The 19,820-nt window shown below is 41.0% G+C and overlaps 2 protein-coding genes, 1 long non-coding RNA gene and 1 pseudogene across 3 annotated transcripts; 2 read left to right on the top strand and 2 right to left on the bottom strand.

The window, feature by feature from the left end:
- Positions 1-995: 995 nt before the first annotated feature.
- LOC120545887 (protein PBDC1-like) lies at positions 996-13,330 on the top strand. Its single transcript, XM_039780516.1, has 6 exons — positions 996-1,133; positions 11,084-11,149; positions 11,556-11,615; positions 12,303-12,443; positions 12,714-12,825; positions 12,909-13,330. Exons 1-6 carry the CDS (start codon positions 1,011-1,013, stop codon positions 12,998-13,000), a joined length of 594 nt encoding a protein of 197 aa, XP_039636450.1. The 5' UTR covers positions 996-1,010; the 3' UTR covers positions 13,001-13,330.
- Positions 2,449-3,196, bottom strand: LOC120545890. The gene is made up of 2 exons (XR_005636752.1): positions 3,132-3,196; positions 2,449-2,819 (listed from the first exon to the last, which is right to left on the bottom strand). It is a non-coding gene; the product is annotated as an uncharacterized LOC120545890 (long non-coding RNA).
- LOC120545886 lies at positions 6,466-9,079 on the top strand (annotated as a pseudogene).
- Positions 13,331-17,041: 3,711 nt separating the features above from the next.
- On the bottom strand, positions 17,042-19,609 carry LOC120545885 (tripartite motif-containing protein 16-like). Its single transcript, XM_039780515.1, has one exon. It carries the CDS (start codon positions 19,577-19,579, stop codon positions 17,888-17,890), a length of 1,692 nt encoding a protein of 563 aa, XP_039636449.1. The 5' UTR covers positions 19,580-19,609; the 3' UTR covers positions 17,042-17,887.
- Between the last annotated feature and the right edge of the window lie 211 nt (positions 19,610-19,820).

Below are 19,820 nucleotides of genomic sequence, written 5' to 3'. Positions count from 1 at the left end.
GAGAAGAGAGAGAGAGAGAGAGAGAGAGAGAGAGAGAGAGATAGATATAGAGAGAGGAAGATAGATAGATAGATAGATAGATAGAAAGAGAGAGAGAGAGAGACAGATAGATAATAACAGTAAATAACGTATATACAGGTGGAACCTATTTAAATAACATGTTTGTTCAAGTTGCACTAGTGCAATACAAGACAACAGACAGACAGACAGACAGACAGACAGAGAGACAGACAGAGAGACAGAGAGACTAGAGAGAGAGAGAGAGAGAGAGAGAGGACCAGTCTGTTTCACTGTTGCTCCACACTGATTATTGCCATTTGCACATGTGTGTGTGTGTGTGTAAAGAAGAACAATATAAAAGAAAAAAAAGGTGTCAGATATATAATTACATTAAAACACTATTTTATTTCCATTCTAATTTATTTCCGTTTTAGTTTTATTTCATTCATGCAAATAGTTATTGTGGCCAAAAAAAGGCAGGTGTGTGTGTGTGTGTGTGTGTGTGTGTGTGTGTGTGTGTGTGTGTGTGTGTGTGTGTGTGTGTGTGTGTGTGTGTGTGTGTGTGTGTGTATGTAATGTACCATTTAGTCCACACAGTGGCAGAATAAACACTGGTTTGATTCAGTTGGTGACATTTGGAAAGTCTAAAAGAGCCATTTTATTATTTAATCGTAAAAATAATAAAATTCTCATTTAAGTTTATTTGTTATGCTTTTATATATAACAACAGGCCTTCGCTCGATTATCCGATTAATTTTGTACGCGAAAGTTCAACTTCTTTTGGATTCATGCTCAAAATAAGCAACTGAATTTGTGCTCTGCCTTTAAAGTTGTTTGTTATTAAAACATTTATATTCATGCGTGTGTGTGTGTGTGTATGTATGTAAAGAAGAACAATATAAAAGAGAAAACAGCTGTCAGATATATAAAGTTATAATTGCAATAATACTCGTGTTTCTATAATCTCTGTGTTTGTTACTTTCGTCTTTGGGGACAAAACAGAACGACGCATGCGCAGTGTTTCAGCTCGATCTGTAGCCGAAACAGAACGACGCATGCGCAGTGGTTCATCTCGATTTGTAGGCGTTCTTTGGTTGAGAGAAATGGCGTCGGATAATGGACTCGCCTCTCTGGTAAAGTGTCTTTAATGTGAATATATGAACTGTCTGTTTGGCTGTCTATCAGCGCCCTGCTCTCATTAAAGTCTCTGTAACGAGTCTGAGAGATACATACAGTTTAAAAGGTTTATACCCAAGCAGGCTAGTGAGCTAAGCTAACTTTGCTAATGCTAGCGAGCCGAGAGGAAAACACGTGTAGAAACAGTCCTGCAGATAAAGCAGGCTGGGAGGGGGGGCTTACTTCATGAAATAAGATGTGTAACAAAGTCTCACATCGTGTCAGGATAACTGGAGATTATTGGCGTTGTTAATTGTTATTTTAGATAGTGTTAGACCTCCGTTTGTTGGCTGTTTTAATAGATGTTGTAGCTTCTTTACACATGGTTCCTACCCGCTGGCACACGGTCGTACTTCAGTGTGACACCGGCACTAAAGTCTTTAGTATTTTCATTTTTGTTTGTTTACATTTTATTTGAACTTGGTATTCATTGCAAATATGTGAAAAACGCGGTATTAATCACTTGTTTTTAAGTAGATATAAACATACACAAATTTAAAAAATAGACACAATAACAAACGAGTAGAAAAGCAAAAAAAAGAAACACGCAGGCATATGGAGCTAGATTTGTTACTTTATTACATGCGAGAAAATAAATGATCTGAGAGGAAAAAATAATGTCATGGGCGGGGCCACGTTCCTATTGGCCAGTCGGGTGAGCACCGTCTTGTCTTGGGAGTCGAACTGAATCATTACACTGGCTGAGCAAGCTCAGCATCACTGAAGATTAAACATTAAATAGGCTAACCCTAAATGTAAGCTAGTTTGCCATTACTGATGCGTTTGTCAGATTGACATGGACAAAGAATAGCACTCATATTTATGAATGTGTATTATATTATTAGCATGCTAATTGCTAGAAAAGCTAATCACTAATTTGCCATCATGCTAGGTAAACTTGCAAACTCACCTGGTTTGTACCATTTTTAAATCAAATGCCAAATGAATATGTTGATTTAGATAGTTTCACTCCTTATTTAGTGAGCTAGTTTCTACCTTTGCCCTTGCTAGCCTCAAAGCACCTGAAGAGTAACTGCTTGATCATCATATACAACCTCCTGTACAACTTTCAGCTAGTCTGCATGGAAGGTGGCAACCCTATAGCTAGCCAACGTTAGATAGTGATTGATTATCTACCACGTGAGACGCCACTTGGGTACATCATCATATATACTTAGGTCTGTTTGCAATCAATATTTCTATACACTGCATGGTGTGTTTATCTGTTTCAGTTATCACTGTTTTGAATGTCATTGATGTTCAGAAACACTTTTTGTTAAAAAAAGTCTTTATTTCCCAAAAAAATAAACATAGCATGCAAAAACATTATAGAAAAATGTAGAGAACCATTATCAACTATTAGAACAATAACTTAGATGTCACACTAAAAAAGGCACTCAAATGTATAAAACTAAAAGACACACAAGACCACAAACAAACAAAACTACAGCTATTCTGAAATTCCAGACCATAGTGTGATGCCTGTTGGCCAGTAACCTTTCCCTCCAACCCCATTTCTTTCATTAGTGTCCTGTATCATAACCAACAACAATGTACAGGTACATGAACAGGAATGAATTCAAATGATTACTGCTCGTTCTCAGCCAGAAAGTGGATCAGCTGCTGGGTTTCCTCCGGCGTCCCTGTGTGATACAGGACGGTATATGTAAAGCATGTGTCTCCAAAGCAAGTAGTGTTATGCACTGATATCAAACTAATTTCGCTGCTAATGGAGTTTAGTTAACAATGTAGACATGCATGCAGTCAAGGCAGAGAAATGCGGGATTGTTGTGCAAATCAGCAATGTAACGTTAACGTTAGCATAGCAAGCTAGCGATTTTTAAAAACGTTTCAGTTACAAATATAGCTGCAAATATCTATGTACATGATTGTGTAGAGCACAAAACAAGAATGTCGTAATTTTTAAATCAATTCTTTAAGCCAAAAATACTTACATTTATGGGTCTCTCTGGTCGACCTGGCAGCCATTGTTCCTTGTTGGGCAATGTATCTGGATACCTCTGGCTGGCATTGCTCAGCCAGTGTAATGATTCAGTTCGACTCCCAAGACAAGACGGTGCTCACCCGACTGGCCAATAGGAACGTGGCCCCGCCCATGACATTATTTTCACAGCGAGAGAAAAATCCTGACACGAGAGCAAGAAATTGCATCGAGAGCAAAGACTTAGGTTTTGAGAGCAAGAAGAAAAACGTTTTGAGAGAAACACTTCTTTTTTTTTTGAGAAAATGTTTTCACACTGATAGCAAAAAATATATATTTGAGAGTTTAAAAAAGTATTTTGAGAGAGATTTTCTTTTCTCAGAAATAATTTAAAAAATTTCAAATTTATATTTTTTTATGTTTTATGAGAAAATACTTTCTCTCAAAACTTTTTTTAGTCTCAAATATTATTATTTTTTGCTGTTGGTATGAAAACTTTTTCTCTCAAATATTTTTTTTTCTCTCATAAAATGCTTTTTTGCTATCAGTGTGATAACTTTTGCTCTCAAACTTTTTTTTCCCTCTCAGATCATTTATTTTCTCGCATGTAATAAAGAAACAAATCTAGCTCCACACACACACACACACACACACACACACACACACACACACACAAAATAAATTACCATAAACGGGGAGCATAATCTTACAGTTTTAATGGCTTTTCTGTTTTTTTTTTTTTTTTATGAAGAATATTTTAGCACCGTTTCTTTTTTTGACATTAAAGTTTAACTTTCTGGCAAATGTACAATTTTGCAGACGTGGAAAGCGTTCAAAACTATTCTACTTAAAGTGACTATATGTAACTTTTTAAACTGTTTCTGAAACTGTAATTTTTCATTGATAAAATGACCTGTAGCAGCAAAGTGTCCATTGGCAGCGTCATTTCAACGCTTCCCATTCATCTCTATGGGAGGAGCCGTGCAATGCATTCTGGGAGTGTCACGGTGCTCGCTCGTCATTTGCATAAAGTTGAATCCAGCCAACTTTTTGCAAATGAGGAGTAGGGCTGTTGGAACTAGAGATGTACCGATAGAGCGGCCGGTGACCGGACTTGTCCGGTTTTCACGTGCTCGGCCATGACCGGCGACCTGCAGGTCAGTCTGACATATGGCGATTTCATGCCGGTCAACGCTACAATTAACTGACAACAGAAGTTCTACGAGTTACAGTTCTCAAGGACGCACGCACACACTCAACTTCTCCGCCGTGTGTGGCGCGTACCCGCTCGCGGTGTGAAGCGCGTGTCGGCGCTATTCTCCCACATGTAGGGAACCTGGTGAATTAACCTGCAACATGTCAGCTGTTTGGACATTCTTCAGCGTGTGAGCAGAAGATAACAAGTTTACAATACGCAACACCTGCAAGGAGACAGTAGGGCGTGGAGGGACCACACCAAAAACCAGAATCACATTATTTTAGTTGGATATTGGATGTGAAAAGAAGGAAATGGTTCTAACATTGCTCTTTAGATGTGTGTTAATGTCCCCCACCAGGAGTCATTCATATAGTTCTATTTTATAGTGATCCATTATCTGTTCAAAACATGTTCTATTAAAGAAAAGATAGAAAATAAATATTTGTGTGTGCTGTAAAGTGGTAAACGATGAAATCGGAATCGGCTAAAATCGGTATCGGCCGGCCTAACTCAAAGAAAATCGGAATCAGCCTAGAAAGTTGTAATTGGTGCAGCTCGAGTTGGAACGAATTCCAAAAGTCGAATATAATTCGAATAGTAAAAAAAATCAATAGTATTCGAATGCTGAAATTACTATTCGAATGTGATGTTTTTTAGTTTTTTTTTATAAATATGTTGGCTAAAGTTAGCTAATCTCCCTCTTTTCACCTTGGCCTACTCAGCATGGGAAAACTAAATGCTTTTGTCATGTCTGATGAGCGATAACTTAGCAGGAGTGAGAAACACAAGGCGTTGTGATGGCTTTAGATCACGGAGCTAACGTTCACGTTACGTACCGAGTAACGTTAGTACAGGGGGGAGAGACAGGCTGCGGCTGGGAATCGGAAGAAGGATGGGAAATAGTTTTAACATGAGCCAAAAGTGCTTACGTTATCATTAGTTAGCTCGTTCTGGTTTTCTAAATGTGTTGTGAGTTATAGTAACGTTAGCTTAGCTGGGAGCTTCATCGAGACAGCTAGCTAAAGTTAATGTTAGCTGCCCTACAGCTGTCAGTTAGCTTAGCTGGGAGCTTCATGGAGACAGCTAAAGTTAATGTTAGCTGTCCTACAGCTGTCATAGTTAGCTTCTACTTCATACAGCTGGATTCGTGGCTAACACTATTGTTACTTAGTTTATGGCAAATTGTTTTGGCTGTGCTTTCTAACATGATGTCATTGTGCTAACCGAGCACCGTTAGCCTTTATAACAGAGCTGCTTCCAGTGTTTCCTTTAGGATTCTTTTTAGCAGTGGGGACAGGTCCGAACACATATCCTCGTGTGTCCGCCCTATTCTCCAGCATGCACTCTAACAATGCAGCCCTATTTTCTGATACCGTGGGGGTGGGGGCGCCACGGTCAAATCAACATAGAGGAAACACTGGCTTCACTACACTTGTTTCACACAATGTTTCATTCCAGAGTTCTCTGTTGATTTGTGTTTGTCGCTGTGTGGTCGTGGTGGACAATTATGTAAACAGAGAGCGGCGTGCCAGAAATGTAATGCGCCATGATGTAGGTCCCTTTCAAGGCCAGGTTGATGTTGGTAGTCCCTCTAGTGGACAGAACGTGTAACAACAACCACATGCTTATAGTGGTATTGACAATGCATAAGCCTGAGTAGTGTAGTACATATTTATAACAGGCTGCATTTGAGCATTTAATATTCGAATATTATTCGAATACAAAAAAAAATTGTAAACTATTTTTTCAAATTATTTTTCGTAAAATACGAGTTTGTATTCTGAACGAACCGCCATGTTGGTTAGTTTTAAAATCTGGGAGCAGCCAGCCCCAATGTGACTCGTTCGTCCAATCAGCTGCAGCCATCGCGGTAGTAGGAGTGTTTTCTTGGCTTGTCATTGGTCAGTGAAGAGAAACTGGTGGCGAGCCCACTAGTGTGCAATGCTGGGAAGCGTGGCGATCCCATCCGTGACAACAACGCGTATATGGACACGTACTATAACAGTGAAATGAACGCAGGTAGGCGGCTCTGCAGTCACACATTCTGACGGGTCACAGATTTCTTTGTAACACCAGAAAAGCCTGTTTTATTTTACTGTATCCAGCCTTTTGAGCCTGGTAAAAGGTAGCAGGAGATGTCTTTATATAGGCCTAATTGTATTTTAATGGTATTTGAGAAGTTATCTGCTGTAGTTATGGCTGATACTGGGAAAGGACCATCACAGGAGAGAAGGAAAGTAAACAAACGACTAAAAGATAGTGTAAGACTTGTCTATTCCGTGTGCTAGCAAACAACAGAAACATGCCTAAAAGCTGCTGTGTGCTGACATGAACTACCAACAATGTACAATCTTACAAACTTCTACTTTAGTACGAACTGCAGCTGCTCTTACAAGGTACGTACTGTTGCCTGCAGTTGAGTCTGCAGACAGTCGGGACATCAAACTCTGTGATAACATCACAGCTTGAACTTTGAGCCTCTTGCTCAGATATGCTGCACAGAGGATTGTGGGTCAGAAAAGCACACTGGCTTGCATACTGCAAAATGCAACAATATTGGCATATTGCATTTGATATACTATGTATTGGGACATATTAAATCTTTCCCTGTCATACTAATGGTAGTATGGGCATTGCAACACAGCCAGTATCTCTCTCAAAGTGCTCCTCTTCCAGGAATGAACAAAGCTTGATAACTCCTCCATCCTCTTCCTGCTCTCAAACACAGCCAGCTCCACTCTGTGCTCATATTTCCTTGTTCCCTCCCCTTCAGAGCTACAGTTTGCAGATGGGTGTAACCAACATGCTGGGGGAGGTACAACAGCGTATCACTGCTGTTTTTACATCAGAGCTCAGACTACTTTCACTTCTCAGGAACGGAGACTCAGACGGTCGTTGTCACTGAGCGAGAGGTGAAATGGCGCAGAAAAGAGTTAAGCTGGACCGGGAAGCCTTCTCTTGTTCCATCTGTCTGGATCTACTGAAGGAGCCGGTGACTACTCCCTGTGGACACAGCTACTGCATGAACTGTATTAAAAGCCACTGGGATGAAGAGGATGAGAAGGAAACCCACAGCTGCCCTCAGTGCAGGAAGACGTTCACACAGAGGCCTGTCCTGCTGAAAAGCACCATGTTAGCAGATTTAGTGGAGGAGCTGAAGAAGACTGGACTCCAAGCTGCTCCTGCTGATCACGGCTATGCTGGAGCTGAAGATGTGGCCTGTGATGTCTGCACCGGGAGAAAACTCAAAGCACACAAGTCCTGTCTGATCTGTCTGGCTTCTTTCTGTGAGAAACACCTTCAATGTCATTTTGACATTCAAGAAACACAAGCTGGTGGAGCCGTCCAAGAAGCTCCAGGAGAACGTCTGCTCTCGTCATGATGAGGTGATGAAGATTTTCTGTCGTACTGATCAGCAGCTTATCTGTTATCTCTGCTCTGTGGAGGAACATAAAGGCCACGACACAGTCTCAGCTGCAGCAGAGAGAGCTGAGAGGCAGAGAGAGCTCGAGGGGAGTCGACAAAACATCCAGCAGAGAATCCAGGACAGAGAGAAAGATGTGAAGCTGCTTCAACAGCAGGCGGAGGAAATCAATCTCTCTGCTGATAAAGCAGTGGAGGACAGTGAGAAGATCTTCACCGAGCTGATCCGTCTCCTGGAGAAAAGAAGCTCTGATGTGAAGCAGCAGGTCAGATCCCAGCAGAAAAGTGAAGAGCGTCGAGTCAAAGAGCTTCAGGAGAAGCTGGAGCAGGAGATCACTGAGCTGAAGAGGAAAGACGCTGAGCTGAAGAAGCTCTCACACACAGAGGATCACAACCAGTTTCTACACAACTACCCCTCACTGTCACCACTCAGCCAATCAGCATCCAGCATCCATATCCGTCCTCTGAGCTGCTTTGAGGACGTGACAGCGGCCGTGTCAGAAGTCAGAGATAAACTACAGGACGTCCTGAGAGAGAAGAGGACAAAGGTCTCACTGACAGGGACTGAAGTGGACATTTTACTGCCACAACCAGAGCCCAAGACCAGAGCTGGATTCTTAAAATATTCACATGCAATCACACTGGATCCAAACACAGCAAGCACACGGCTGTTGTTATCTGAGGGGAACAGGAAAGCGACAGTAATGAGTCAACAACAGTCTTATTCTAGTCACCCAGACAGATTCACTGGCTGGTGTCAGGTCCTGACTAGAGAGAGTCTGACTGGACGTTGTTACTGGGAGGTGGAGAGGAGAGGGAGAGGAGTTGTAGCAGTCGCATACAAGAATATCAGCAGAGCAAGGATGTCTGATGAATGTGGATTTGGACGAAATGATAAATCTTGGGCGTTAGATTGTATCAACAACAAATATACATTTTATTACAACAAAGTCTAAACTCCCATCTCAGATCCATGGTCCTCCAGAGTAGGAGTGTACCTGGATCACAGTGCAGGTATTCTGTCCTTCTACAGCGTCTCTGAAACCATGACTCTCCTCCACAGAGTCCAGACCACATTCACTCAGCCGCTCTATGCTGGACTCTGGTTTGATTATTGGTCTCCTGGAGACTCTGCTGAGTTGTGTAAACTGAAATAGACAGAAGTCATTTAAGGGTTAAATTCTGTGTTTTAACTCTTTGACTTATTTAGTCTCCATGTTTGTTGCTGAGAGCTGATCATTGTGGTGTTTCTTCACTGCACAGAGATCAGCTGTCAATCAAACCTTATGGGATCTTGTTGTTTTGTTTAAAGATTGTATTTTTGGTAGGGCTGCACGATTATGGCCAAAATGATAATCACGATTATTTTGATCAATATTGAGATCATGATTAATTATCACAATTATTTGTTGATTTTAACCACAACTAATTTTATGGTCACATAGGCTAATTATAACTGCTTTTACATCCATATTGTGCTACATTCCTCCTTTTATTGAAGAATACTGTGAAGGAGTACGCCATTTCATCTGTTATGCGACCACCTTCCACAAATTTGTGTTTGCCGTGAAAAGATAAAGGCAACGAAATTTTCTCTTCACGTTAACGGCGCATCCCAGTATCTGCCGGACGAAATATCAACACGGATTACGGTGCAACTTACATGTCTGCGTTGCCCTCTGATGCTCCAAAACAGACATTAGAGGAAACCGAACCATCGCTGCATATCATGCTAGTAAACATTAATAACACGTTACACAGCAGGTAACGTTAGCCTACCATTATCTACAGTAGTAACTGGATTAAACACGGCTAAAATGCTGACCGCTAAACGGTGTAGTGTGACTGTATTTCACTATAGCAGTCTGCCGCTAAAGCTATGAACTAAAAGACTCAAACTAACACTGGTCACTGCTGTTGCCTGAAAAACAACACAGACTGGAGTAAATGTTGCGTTTACTGGTAAACTGGTAAACCTCGTGACGACTTATGACCGACTGCTATCTGTTGTGGAACTTTCCTTACGTTACTCTGTCCTCTATGACTGTCTAGATCTAAACTAAGCTGCGCGGTGCAGGGAACAACTCTGATTGGCTCATGGAGGCATGTGATCAGAGAGTGGTTTACGGAGCTAGGTAAATAAAGAAAAAACTTTGATACAGAGCATTCGATGAATGGAATTGCATATTAAAACATCAAACGCAATATTGGTGAACAAACTCGCAATTAGATTATTTTCCAAAATCGTTCAGCCCTAATCTGTAGATATTAGTTGTTTGTTATTTATGTATTTCTCCGCGTTATGTATCTGCGGGATGGGAAGATGTCTGTTAAATAGCGGTGTCTTGTAATCCAGTGGGACAGGCCAAATGTTTGGCCTGACCCAGAAATGTGTTGTTTAATGATAGAGAATGAGTTCCATTTGGTTTTCTACTGTCCTTTATTTAAAGTGGCTATATGTAACTTTCAGTTTGTGTTGATTGAAAAATGTTTTTAGCGAGGCAAACGTCAGGAAATATTGTGAAGTGTGAGCTGCAAGGTCTGTAGTACAATATCCCATTTACATTCATTGAGTTATAGGCCAAAAAGCGTCTGCGTTGATTATAGCGCCCCCTAATGATCGATCTTCACCAAATGTAGTACAGAGCCTCAGAGCAGCATACCAAACAATCCTCACAAGTTTTATGTTGACAACATTTATGGTGGCAGAGAAATTGCAATTGCAAATGTTCCATTTACATGCATTGAGCAAAACGCATCTACGTTGATTATAGCGCCCTCTAATGGCTGATCTTTGACAAATTTGGTACAGAGCACTTATCATGATCATAATCAATAAGTCATTCTTCTCTTTTACAAAGCTGAGATTCTGGTTCAAACAAAGTGATTGTGTGGATGAAGTGAATGTGTTGATGAAATCATTGAACAAGAGTCTTTCAACTTTTCTCACTAAAACTGCTCCGTCACAGAGAAACGAGCAGTTTTCTATCACTTATTCACAGCGTTTAAGTAGTGTGTGTTAGAGCATTAAAATAGTGTATATTAGAGTATTTAAGTAGTGTGTGTGACAGTTTCTTATTAATGTGTGTGAGAGTGTTTCAATAGAGAAACGTGCATCAGTCGCAGGAGTAAAAAGTAACACCTAATATACAGAGCATTTATAAAAACACGCAGTTACAAAGTTCTGTCACAGAGAAATGAGCAGAGTTTTCTATCACTTGTTGCTTTTTACAGCCAATATTTCCTCTCTGTACGGAGTAAACACTAAACCTAACTGTGTGTGTGTGTGTGTGTGTGTGTGTGTGTGTGTGTGTGTGTTTGTTTGTTTTGTTTTTGGTTCCCAGGGCGTGGAGGGAGCCTCCGCAGCTGCACATGCTCTGTCTCTTCCAGCAGACGCGTACGGGAATGATGTAAGTGGACTATAAAAACTATAAAAACAATTATGCAAGTTTTGAAATAGTCTCCGTTACTTGGATGTAAAAAAACAAACAAAACAGAAAGTAGACATATCAGAGAAGCTGGAACCATATTTGATGTATTTATTGGAAATGTAACATGCAACATAATATACCTATTCCTTTTACTATCCTCCTTGGTGATACATCTTTATTCAGGAGCACGGTTTGCACACAGATGCAACCTGCTGAAGAAAAACATCTCCCCCCCCCCCTTAAAAAAATGTGTTTATCTGATAATTTTTGCTGCAAATGAACAAGAAGATGTGGTTGCAGAGATAACTCCCAGCATGCACTGGGCTTAAAAACAACAGCCAGTAGCCGAATAACCTTTGACCTTTTTGTGTTCTTCTTCTTTCAGCCCCGGTTGGAAGTCATGTGGGCGATGAAGGCCTACAACCACGCAGAAGTTTACTTCAATGTAAGAGCTTTTTTTTCAGATTTTTTAATTCTGGATCATTACTGAAAAGTGTAAGAAGTCTCCCGGCTAATCCTGCCTTGTACAAGCCGAAATTGGAGAAACAGCTAGCTAGCTCATGTAGTCCTTACCTAGCTACTGAGCATGTGCGATTGCCAACAAAGATGTTACAGAAGTTGAGAGGTCTAACTCTGTAGCTAAAATAGAGAGTTGAACACAGGGTGAAAAGAGGAGCTGCAGAAATGTGCAGTACAACAAAAATATGGTGTTTTTTGAAAATTAAACGATGTAAACCTATTCTGGTACAATCTCAAAATACAATTATGAACCTGAAAATGAGCATAATATCAGTTTCTGTGCATGTCGGTTAAAGTTCTTCATAGTCCTGTGCACAACATTGGTAACAATGTTCCTAGTTCTCAGGCTTCCTCTAACAACGCTCATAAAGATATGTGTACAAGAAAACAGGCAAATAAAAATACATAAAATAGTGCAGTAGTTAAAATATAGGCATAAAATATATTCTATAAAATGAACTACTGTGGTAGACAGGTGTACAGGAATGGCAAAATGCATCAACTGTAATGTAAACAGGTTGTGCAGTAAAGTATGTATGTTGTAGACAGGTGTGTGTACGTTTATTGTATTATTCTACTAAAAGATGAACTAAAACTCTTCTTTTCTCTTCAGCTCATTTCATCCGTGGATCCAAAGTTCCTGAAGCTGACGAAACTGGACGACAAAATCTACTCGACGTTCAGAGAAACCTTCAAAGAGCTCGACATAAAGCTGCTGAAACCAGACGACCTGAAATCTGACGAGGCCAAAGAGGTCAGTGTGACATACTATACTATGACTTTTTTCAACATAACATACTATACTATGACTTTTTTCAACATACTATAACATGACTTTTTTTCGAAATACTATACTATGACTTTCGACATATGGGCTCCTCAGATCATCTCATCAACTGCAACCTTGACATTTACTCGATCCAGCCATTATACGTTTAGATTTTCATATGTATAGATTTGTTGGGGGGCATTTTTAGGTCATTAAAGTAACTCAGTGTATAAGATGTGAAATGTTTGTTTGCAGACGTGGCGTCCGTTCTGTAACCAGTTTGAAGGGCTCATTGAAGATTTTAACTACGGCACTCTTCTCCGTCTGGACTGTGAGAAAGATTACACGGAGGAGAATACTATATTTGGTAAGTTTGTGTCTCACAGTGGGAAATCAATACTTTTTTTAAAAGAGTGAGACAAAAAGCAAGTAATTCTTTCTGTTTTTCAGCCACCAGGGTGCAGTTCTTCGCTGTTGAAATCGCCCGCAACAGAGAAGGCTACAACAACACTGTGTTCATGTCCAAATCTTCAAAGAGCTAGTCACCAAATGAACCTATCCAACCATGTGTAAAACCACCAGGACCGCCCCTCCAGGAAACATAAAGATGAACTAAAGATGAAGTCTTTGCTCTTCTGAGGATACAGCGTTTTATTTTCATTTAAAAAGGTCTGTTTAAATCTCTGCCATTTCATCAGTGCTGTCTGTTAAACAGCCTCATCACTGTTTGGACACTTCAACGTCCCTTCTGCATTTTGTATTTACTGTAAAGTTGTATTGTGCCAATCATAAATGGGTGTTTATTTTGTAATACTTAAGTTGCATTTCTTTTCCAGTTACCAAGGAAATCACGAATAAAAAAAGTAATTTTACTTAGAATTGTGAAACTGTTTATTACTGTTCTTATTCTTTGGAGAAGAGTGGGAGATCTGTTCTAGAGAGACGGGGTTGACAAAGCCAATCATACATCTTCTCAAAAAGTCAGTTGGAAAAAGTCATAGTATAGTATGTCAAAAAAAAGTGATAAAAGAGTCCTAGATTAGATTAGATGATTAGATTCAAATGTATTGTCATTGTACAGAGTACAAATACAAAGACAGCGAAATGCAGTTTGCGTCCAACCAGAAGTGCAAAAAAAAAGGATAGTACAATGTGATATTCAAGTATAGACAGGCACGACAATATAGGAAGGACAGTACGTACATTGCAGTGTTATAAGAGCAGAATAAATATGGCTATGTAATATGAACAATGTATAAACAAGATGTACAGATATGTGCAATGTAGCAGCAGTGACATGCTAGTAGTAAGAATAATATAGATATATGTAGTGTATTAGCAGAATATATAATAAGAAAAACAGAATAAATATGGATATACTGAATGAGCCATATAGACATATGTACAGCTATGTGCTAGGGCTGGGCGATAAATCGATTTTATCGATTAACTCGAATGTGTAGTTAACGATTTGTTAAAATGAAAAACGATTTTCTCCTTAATATCCGCTGATGCTCCCCTCCGGGGTCCCGTTGCTCTGAACGGGCTCAGCCCTCCCTCATATATATGTATATATATATATATATATGTATGTAATAACTAGTCGTTTCATTACTTACTTATCCGTAATCTCCGCCAAAAGGACCGGCAGCTTGCGGTGCTCTGTCCCCGGCTGAGAGTCACCTAATCTCGGATAACTGAACCATCAGCTACCACTGACCTGAAGGAGCACCATACGGGGCACCAGAGGCGGTGTTGAGGAACTCTGTTGCGCCTCAACACATCTACTAAATGCTGCTGATACGACAGAGCTGTGATGGAGGTCTGTAGCGGCTTAAACAACTAGCAATCGCCGCTCTGTAGCACGGAACTCCTCTTCGACGTTTGTTTTTATCGCTACGAAGGAGCTTGCTACAGGTATGCTACATTCAAGAGACCATGGGATGTTAATGTACGTTACTGCAGTGTAACGTGCAGATTTCGGCATTGTATTGTTTTTTGGTAGAGGCAAAAGTAGGTCCAAGCAAGTCTGCCAAAGCATATGAGCTCCTTGGTCTCTTGCTGGGGGACTGGGTGGATACAGGGCCATCCTCGTAGTTTGGCTGATCAACCTCCTCTGACCGGCCAGTTTCCTCCATTGGACTTTCTACCTCCCCTTGCTGCTGAAAAACATTAAATCAAACTAGTATTAGTTTTACAGTAAATGTAAAATGTACACCAACACTAAATCTTAGCCCAGATTCATCATATTTTTGTACATAGATTCAAGTCCAATTAAATGGAGATTATATTACTATTCATACTTTAGACCTAATGTGATCACCCTCAATCAACATAAAAACATCCTGTGGCGAACTGCATTTGCCTCAAGCAACCCCCATAACATGCAAGTCTTCATAGAAGCCAGGAACTGGTACACTCAGGCAGTCCGAGTAGCTAAGGCTCGCTACTTCAAACTTACACCTATCATGCCAGCTGACATGTTAAGGGAGTTGCTAAATCTTGACCCATACAAATCAGCTACGCTAGACAACCTGGATACCAATTTCCTAAAATTATCTGCAAATATTATCGCTTCCCCATTACCAACCTGCTTAAGCTATCTCTCGCATCTTCAGAAATTCCCAGAGATTGGAAATCTGCCGCAGTCATCCCTCTCTTCAAAGGGTGAGACACCCTAGACTCAAACTGCTATAGACCCATATATATCTTACCATGTCTTTCGAAAGTCCTCGAAAGATTGGTCAATAAACAGATTACCAACCATCTCGAATCCCACCGTATCCTTTGCGCTATGTAATCTGGCTTCCGTGCGGGAATCTGAGGGCCCTGCTGTCTGAACCTATGGATGTCTCTATGAGGGTTCCACGAGGTTTGATTCTCGGGCCGACTCTTTTCTCCCTATACATCAATGATGTGGCTCTTGCTGTTGGGAACTCTCAAATCCACCTATACGCAGACAACACCATCCTGTACATAGCCCCTCTTTGGACACTGTGCTATCAAACCTCCAGGAGAGCTTCAACGCCATTCAGCACTGCTTCCAAAACCTCCAACCACTGCTAAACTCTGGCAAAACCAAGTTCATGCTTTTTAATCGTTTGCTGCCCATCCCTTCCCACCCGATTAGCATTACCACACTCGATGGCTTGGAACTAGAAAATGTGGCGGTGTACAAATACGTAGCCTAGGTGTCGGGTTAGACAGTTCCCTCTCCTTCCTGCAATAGATAGCCCACCTTCAATCTAAAGTTAAGTCTAGGATTGGTTTCCTATTCCACAACAGGGCCTCTTTCACTCATGTTGCCAAACTCGCCTTGGTGAAAATGACAATTTTACCAATTCTTGATTTCAGTGATGTCATTTACAGAACTGCCTCAAACTCTCTCCTGAAAACACTAGATGTTGTCTACTATAGTGCCATATGTTTTGTGACCAGCGCCCCCTATAACACCCACCACTGCAACCTCTATGCTTTAATCTGCTGCACACTCGTCGCTTAACTCACTGGTACCAACTCATTTACAAGTCCTTCCTAGGCAAAGCCCCGCTGTACCTATGCTCACCTAGTCACTATAGTTTTACCCACCCGCAACCTGCACTCAAGCAGTTACATCTCCTTGGTCACCCCAAATGCCCACACCTCCTTTGGCTGCCACTACTTCCAGTTCTCAGCTGCAAATGACTGGAATGCACTTCAAAAAACCCTGAAACTCAAAACCCCTAACTTAACGCCCCACTAACTGCCTGCAAAGCAGGTCTGTCTGAGCTCCTGTTCGATCACTGTACGTGCTAACTGTTCTCCATCATTCATGCTCTGTTTTCGCACACTCCTACTGCATTATAGCATTCCATTATCTCTGTCATGCCCTGTTGCATATTTGCACAGATGCACATCTTGCTATCACATTCTGTTTACATTCTTTTGCACTATTCATCCGCCCTGCTATGCTCAACTGTCACACAATTTTTGTACACCACAATCTGCACTAACTGTATATTGGTACACATACATACACACTACTAAATGCTCTCATACACACTATGACAATTATTTTAACATACTACTTAAACACTCCCATACACACTATTACAATTATTTTTTTTAAACTTTTTATGGGCATTTTTCACCTTTAATGACAGAGGGGGAAGACATGCAGGAAAACCGTCACAGGTCGGACTCGAACCCTTCTGCATTGAGGAATAAACCTCTATATATGTGTGCCTGCTTTAGCAACAGAGCTAACCGGCCAACACTATTACAATTATTTTAACACACTACTTAAACACTGTCATATACACTATTATAATGCTCTTTTATGTCTGTGTAATATTTATAGACTCAGTGCAGAGAGGAAATGTTGGCTGTAAAAAGCAACAAGTGATAGAAAACTCTGCTCAGTTCTCTGTGACGGAGCAGTTTTAGTGAGGAAAGTTGAGAGGACATAGACTGACTCTAAACATGAACACTGTACTTTGTGGTGTTTCTGGAGGAAAAGTGCCTCAGTTATACTCTCATATCACTTTCAAATTTTCTCTGTCAGTTTTGTATTAAACCCTGGAATGAAGACAGGAAGAAAATACTTTGTTCATGTTAGTTTATTCATCATGTAAAGCTTCAGTTTGTTCACACATCCCATCACTAAAGTCTGTTCAAAGACTCTTGATCAATGATTTCATCAACACATTCACTTCATCCACAGTCATTTAGTTTGAACCAGAATCTCAGCTATGTAAAAGAGAAGAATGAGTTATTGATTATGATTATGATAACAACATTTGGTCTGCCAAACAAATAAATGCAAATCTAGATTTCTTTACAAATGTCCACAAAGAGAACAAAGTGTGTAGGATAAAGGAGGTCTGGTGCTTTCTCTCTTCAGAGCCATGCAGTGGAAGAGAAACTAAATACACTTTTAGTTTGATTTGATTTCTGGGTCACGCCAATGATTTGGCCCGTCCCACATGAGATTACAAGACACCGCTATTTAACAGACATCTTCCTGTCCCGCACATACATAACATGGATAAAATACATGAATAACAAACAACTAATATCTACAGATCATCTCGGTAAAGATCTTTTTTAACATATCGTCCTGTTTCAACAATCAAAGGTAAAATAACAGATCTCAACTGAGCACATTGAGAGCTCCTGGGGCTCCCTGAATAGTTTTCTCAACAAACACAAAACATCTCATCACTTCTAAAACGTCAATACAAGCAAAAAATAACGTCTAACTTATTTACAAAAATGTTGATAAAAGCAAAGAAATAAGAAAAAGCAACAAAACACATGAAAAACGTTGAAAACACTGACAAAAAATGTCTAAAAAATAGAATGCCATAACAATCAGCTCTCAGCAACAAACATGGAGACTAAATAAGTCGAAGGGTTAAAACAGAATTTAACCCTTAAATGATTTCTGTCTATTTCAGTTTACACAACTCAGCAGAGGCTCCATTAGTCGAAAAAAGGCCCCAAAGATCAGAGTATCCAGACCCATAAAGCCAAAGTCCAGCATAGAGTGGCTGAGTGAATGTGGTCTGGACTCTGTGGAGGAGAGTCATGGTTTCAGAGACGCTGTAGAAGGACAGAATACCTGCACTGTGATCCAGGTACACTCCTACTCTGGAGGACACAGGACCTGAGACGGGAGTTTGGACTTTGTTGTAACAAAATCTATATTTGTTGTTGTTACAATCTAATGCCCAAGATTTGTCATTTCGTCCAAATCTACATTCATTCGACCACCCTGCTCTGCTGATATTCTTGTATGCGACTGCTACAGAAACTCTCCCTCTCCTCTCCACCTCCCAGTAACAACGTCCAGTCAGACCCTCTCTACTCAGGACCTGACACCAGTAAGTGAATCTGTCTGGGTGACTAGAATAAGACTGTTGTTGACTCATTAATGTTGCTTTCCTGTTCCCCTCAGATAATAACTGCCATGTGTGTGCTGTGTTTGGATCCAGTGTGATTTCACATGAATATTTTAAGAATTCAGCTCTGGTCTTGGGCTCTGGTGGTGGCAGTAAAAAGTCCACTTCAGTCCCTGTCAGTGAGACATTTGTCCACTTCTCTCTCAGGACGTCCTGTAGTTTATCTCTGACTTCTGAGATGGCGGCTGTCACGTCCTCATAGTACAGAGGGTGGATATGGATGCTGGATGTTGATTGGCTGAGTGGTGACAGTGAGGGGTAGTTGTGCAGAAACTGGTTGTGATCCTCTGTGTGTGAGAGCTTCTTCAGCTCAGCGTCTTTCCTCTTCAGCTCAGTGATCTCCTGCTCCAGCTTCTCCTGAAGCTCTTTGACTCCACTCACTTCCCTTTTCTGCTGGGATCTGACCTGCTGCTTCACATCAGAGCTTCTTTTCTCCAGGAGACGGATCAGCTCAGTGAAGATCTTCTCGCTGTCCTCCACTGCTTTATCAGCAGAGAGATTGATGGCCTCCGCCTGCTGTTGAAGCAGCTTCACATCTTTCTCTCTGTCCTGGATTCTCTGTTGGATGTTTTCTCGACTCCCCTCGAGCTCTCTCTGCCTCTGAGCTCTCTCTGCTGCAGCTGAGACTGTGTCGTGGCCTTTATGTTCATCCACAGAGCAGAGAGAACAGATAAGCTGCTGATCAGTACGACAGAACATCTTCATCACCTCATCATGACGAGAGCAGATGTTCTCCTGGAGCTTCTTGGACGGCTCCACCAGCTTGTGTTTCTTGAATATCTCTGATTCATAATGAAGCTGAAGGTGTTTCTCACAGTAAGAAGCCAGACATTGCAGACAGGACTTGTGTGCTTTGAGTTTTCTCTCGCAAACATCACAGGTCACATCTTCAGCTCCAGCATAGCAGTGATCAGCAGGAGCAGCTTGGAGTCTAGTCTTCTTCAGCTCCTCCACTAAATCTGCTAACATGGTGCTTTTCAGCAGGACAGGCCTCGGTGTGAACGTCTTCCTGCACTGAGGACAGCTGTAGCTGGACTTACAATCCTCTTCATCCCAGTGGCTTTTAATACAGTTCATGCAGTAGCTGTGTCCACAGGGAGTAGTCACCGGATCCTTCAGTAGATCCAGACAGATGGAACAAGAGGTCTCCTGGTCCAGCTGAACTCCTTTCTGCGCCATTTCACCTCTCGCTCAGTGACAACGACTGTCTGAGTGAAACTAGTTTGAGCTCAGATCTAAAAACAGCATGTGTTTGGGAGGAGTCATCAAGTTTAGCTTCATTCCTAAAAGAGGAGTGCTTGGTGTTGCAATGCCCATACTACCATTAGTATGCCAGGAAAAGATTTAGTATGTCCCAATGCATAGGCTATGTCAAAAAATTTCCTAATGTAACCGTTCACATTTTATGTATGTGCATAAT

This window comes from Perca fluviatilis, chromosome 17 (genome assembly GCF_010015445.1).
Source record: "Perca fluviatilis chromosome 17, GENO_Pfluv_1.0, whole genome shotgun sequence".
NCBI lineage: Eukaryota > Metazoa > Chordata > Actinopteri > Perciformes > Percidae > Perca > Perca fluviatilis.
Note: the sequence above shows the minus strand (reverse complement) of the source record. Positions and strands in the feature narration are given on the sequence as shown.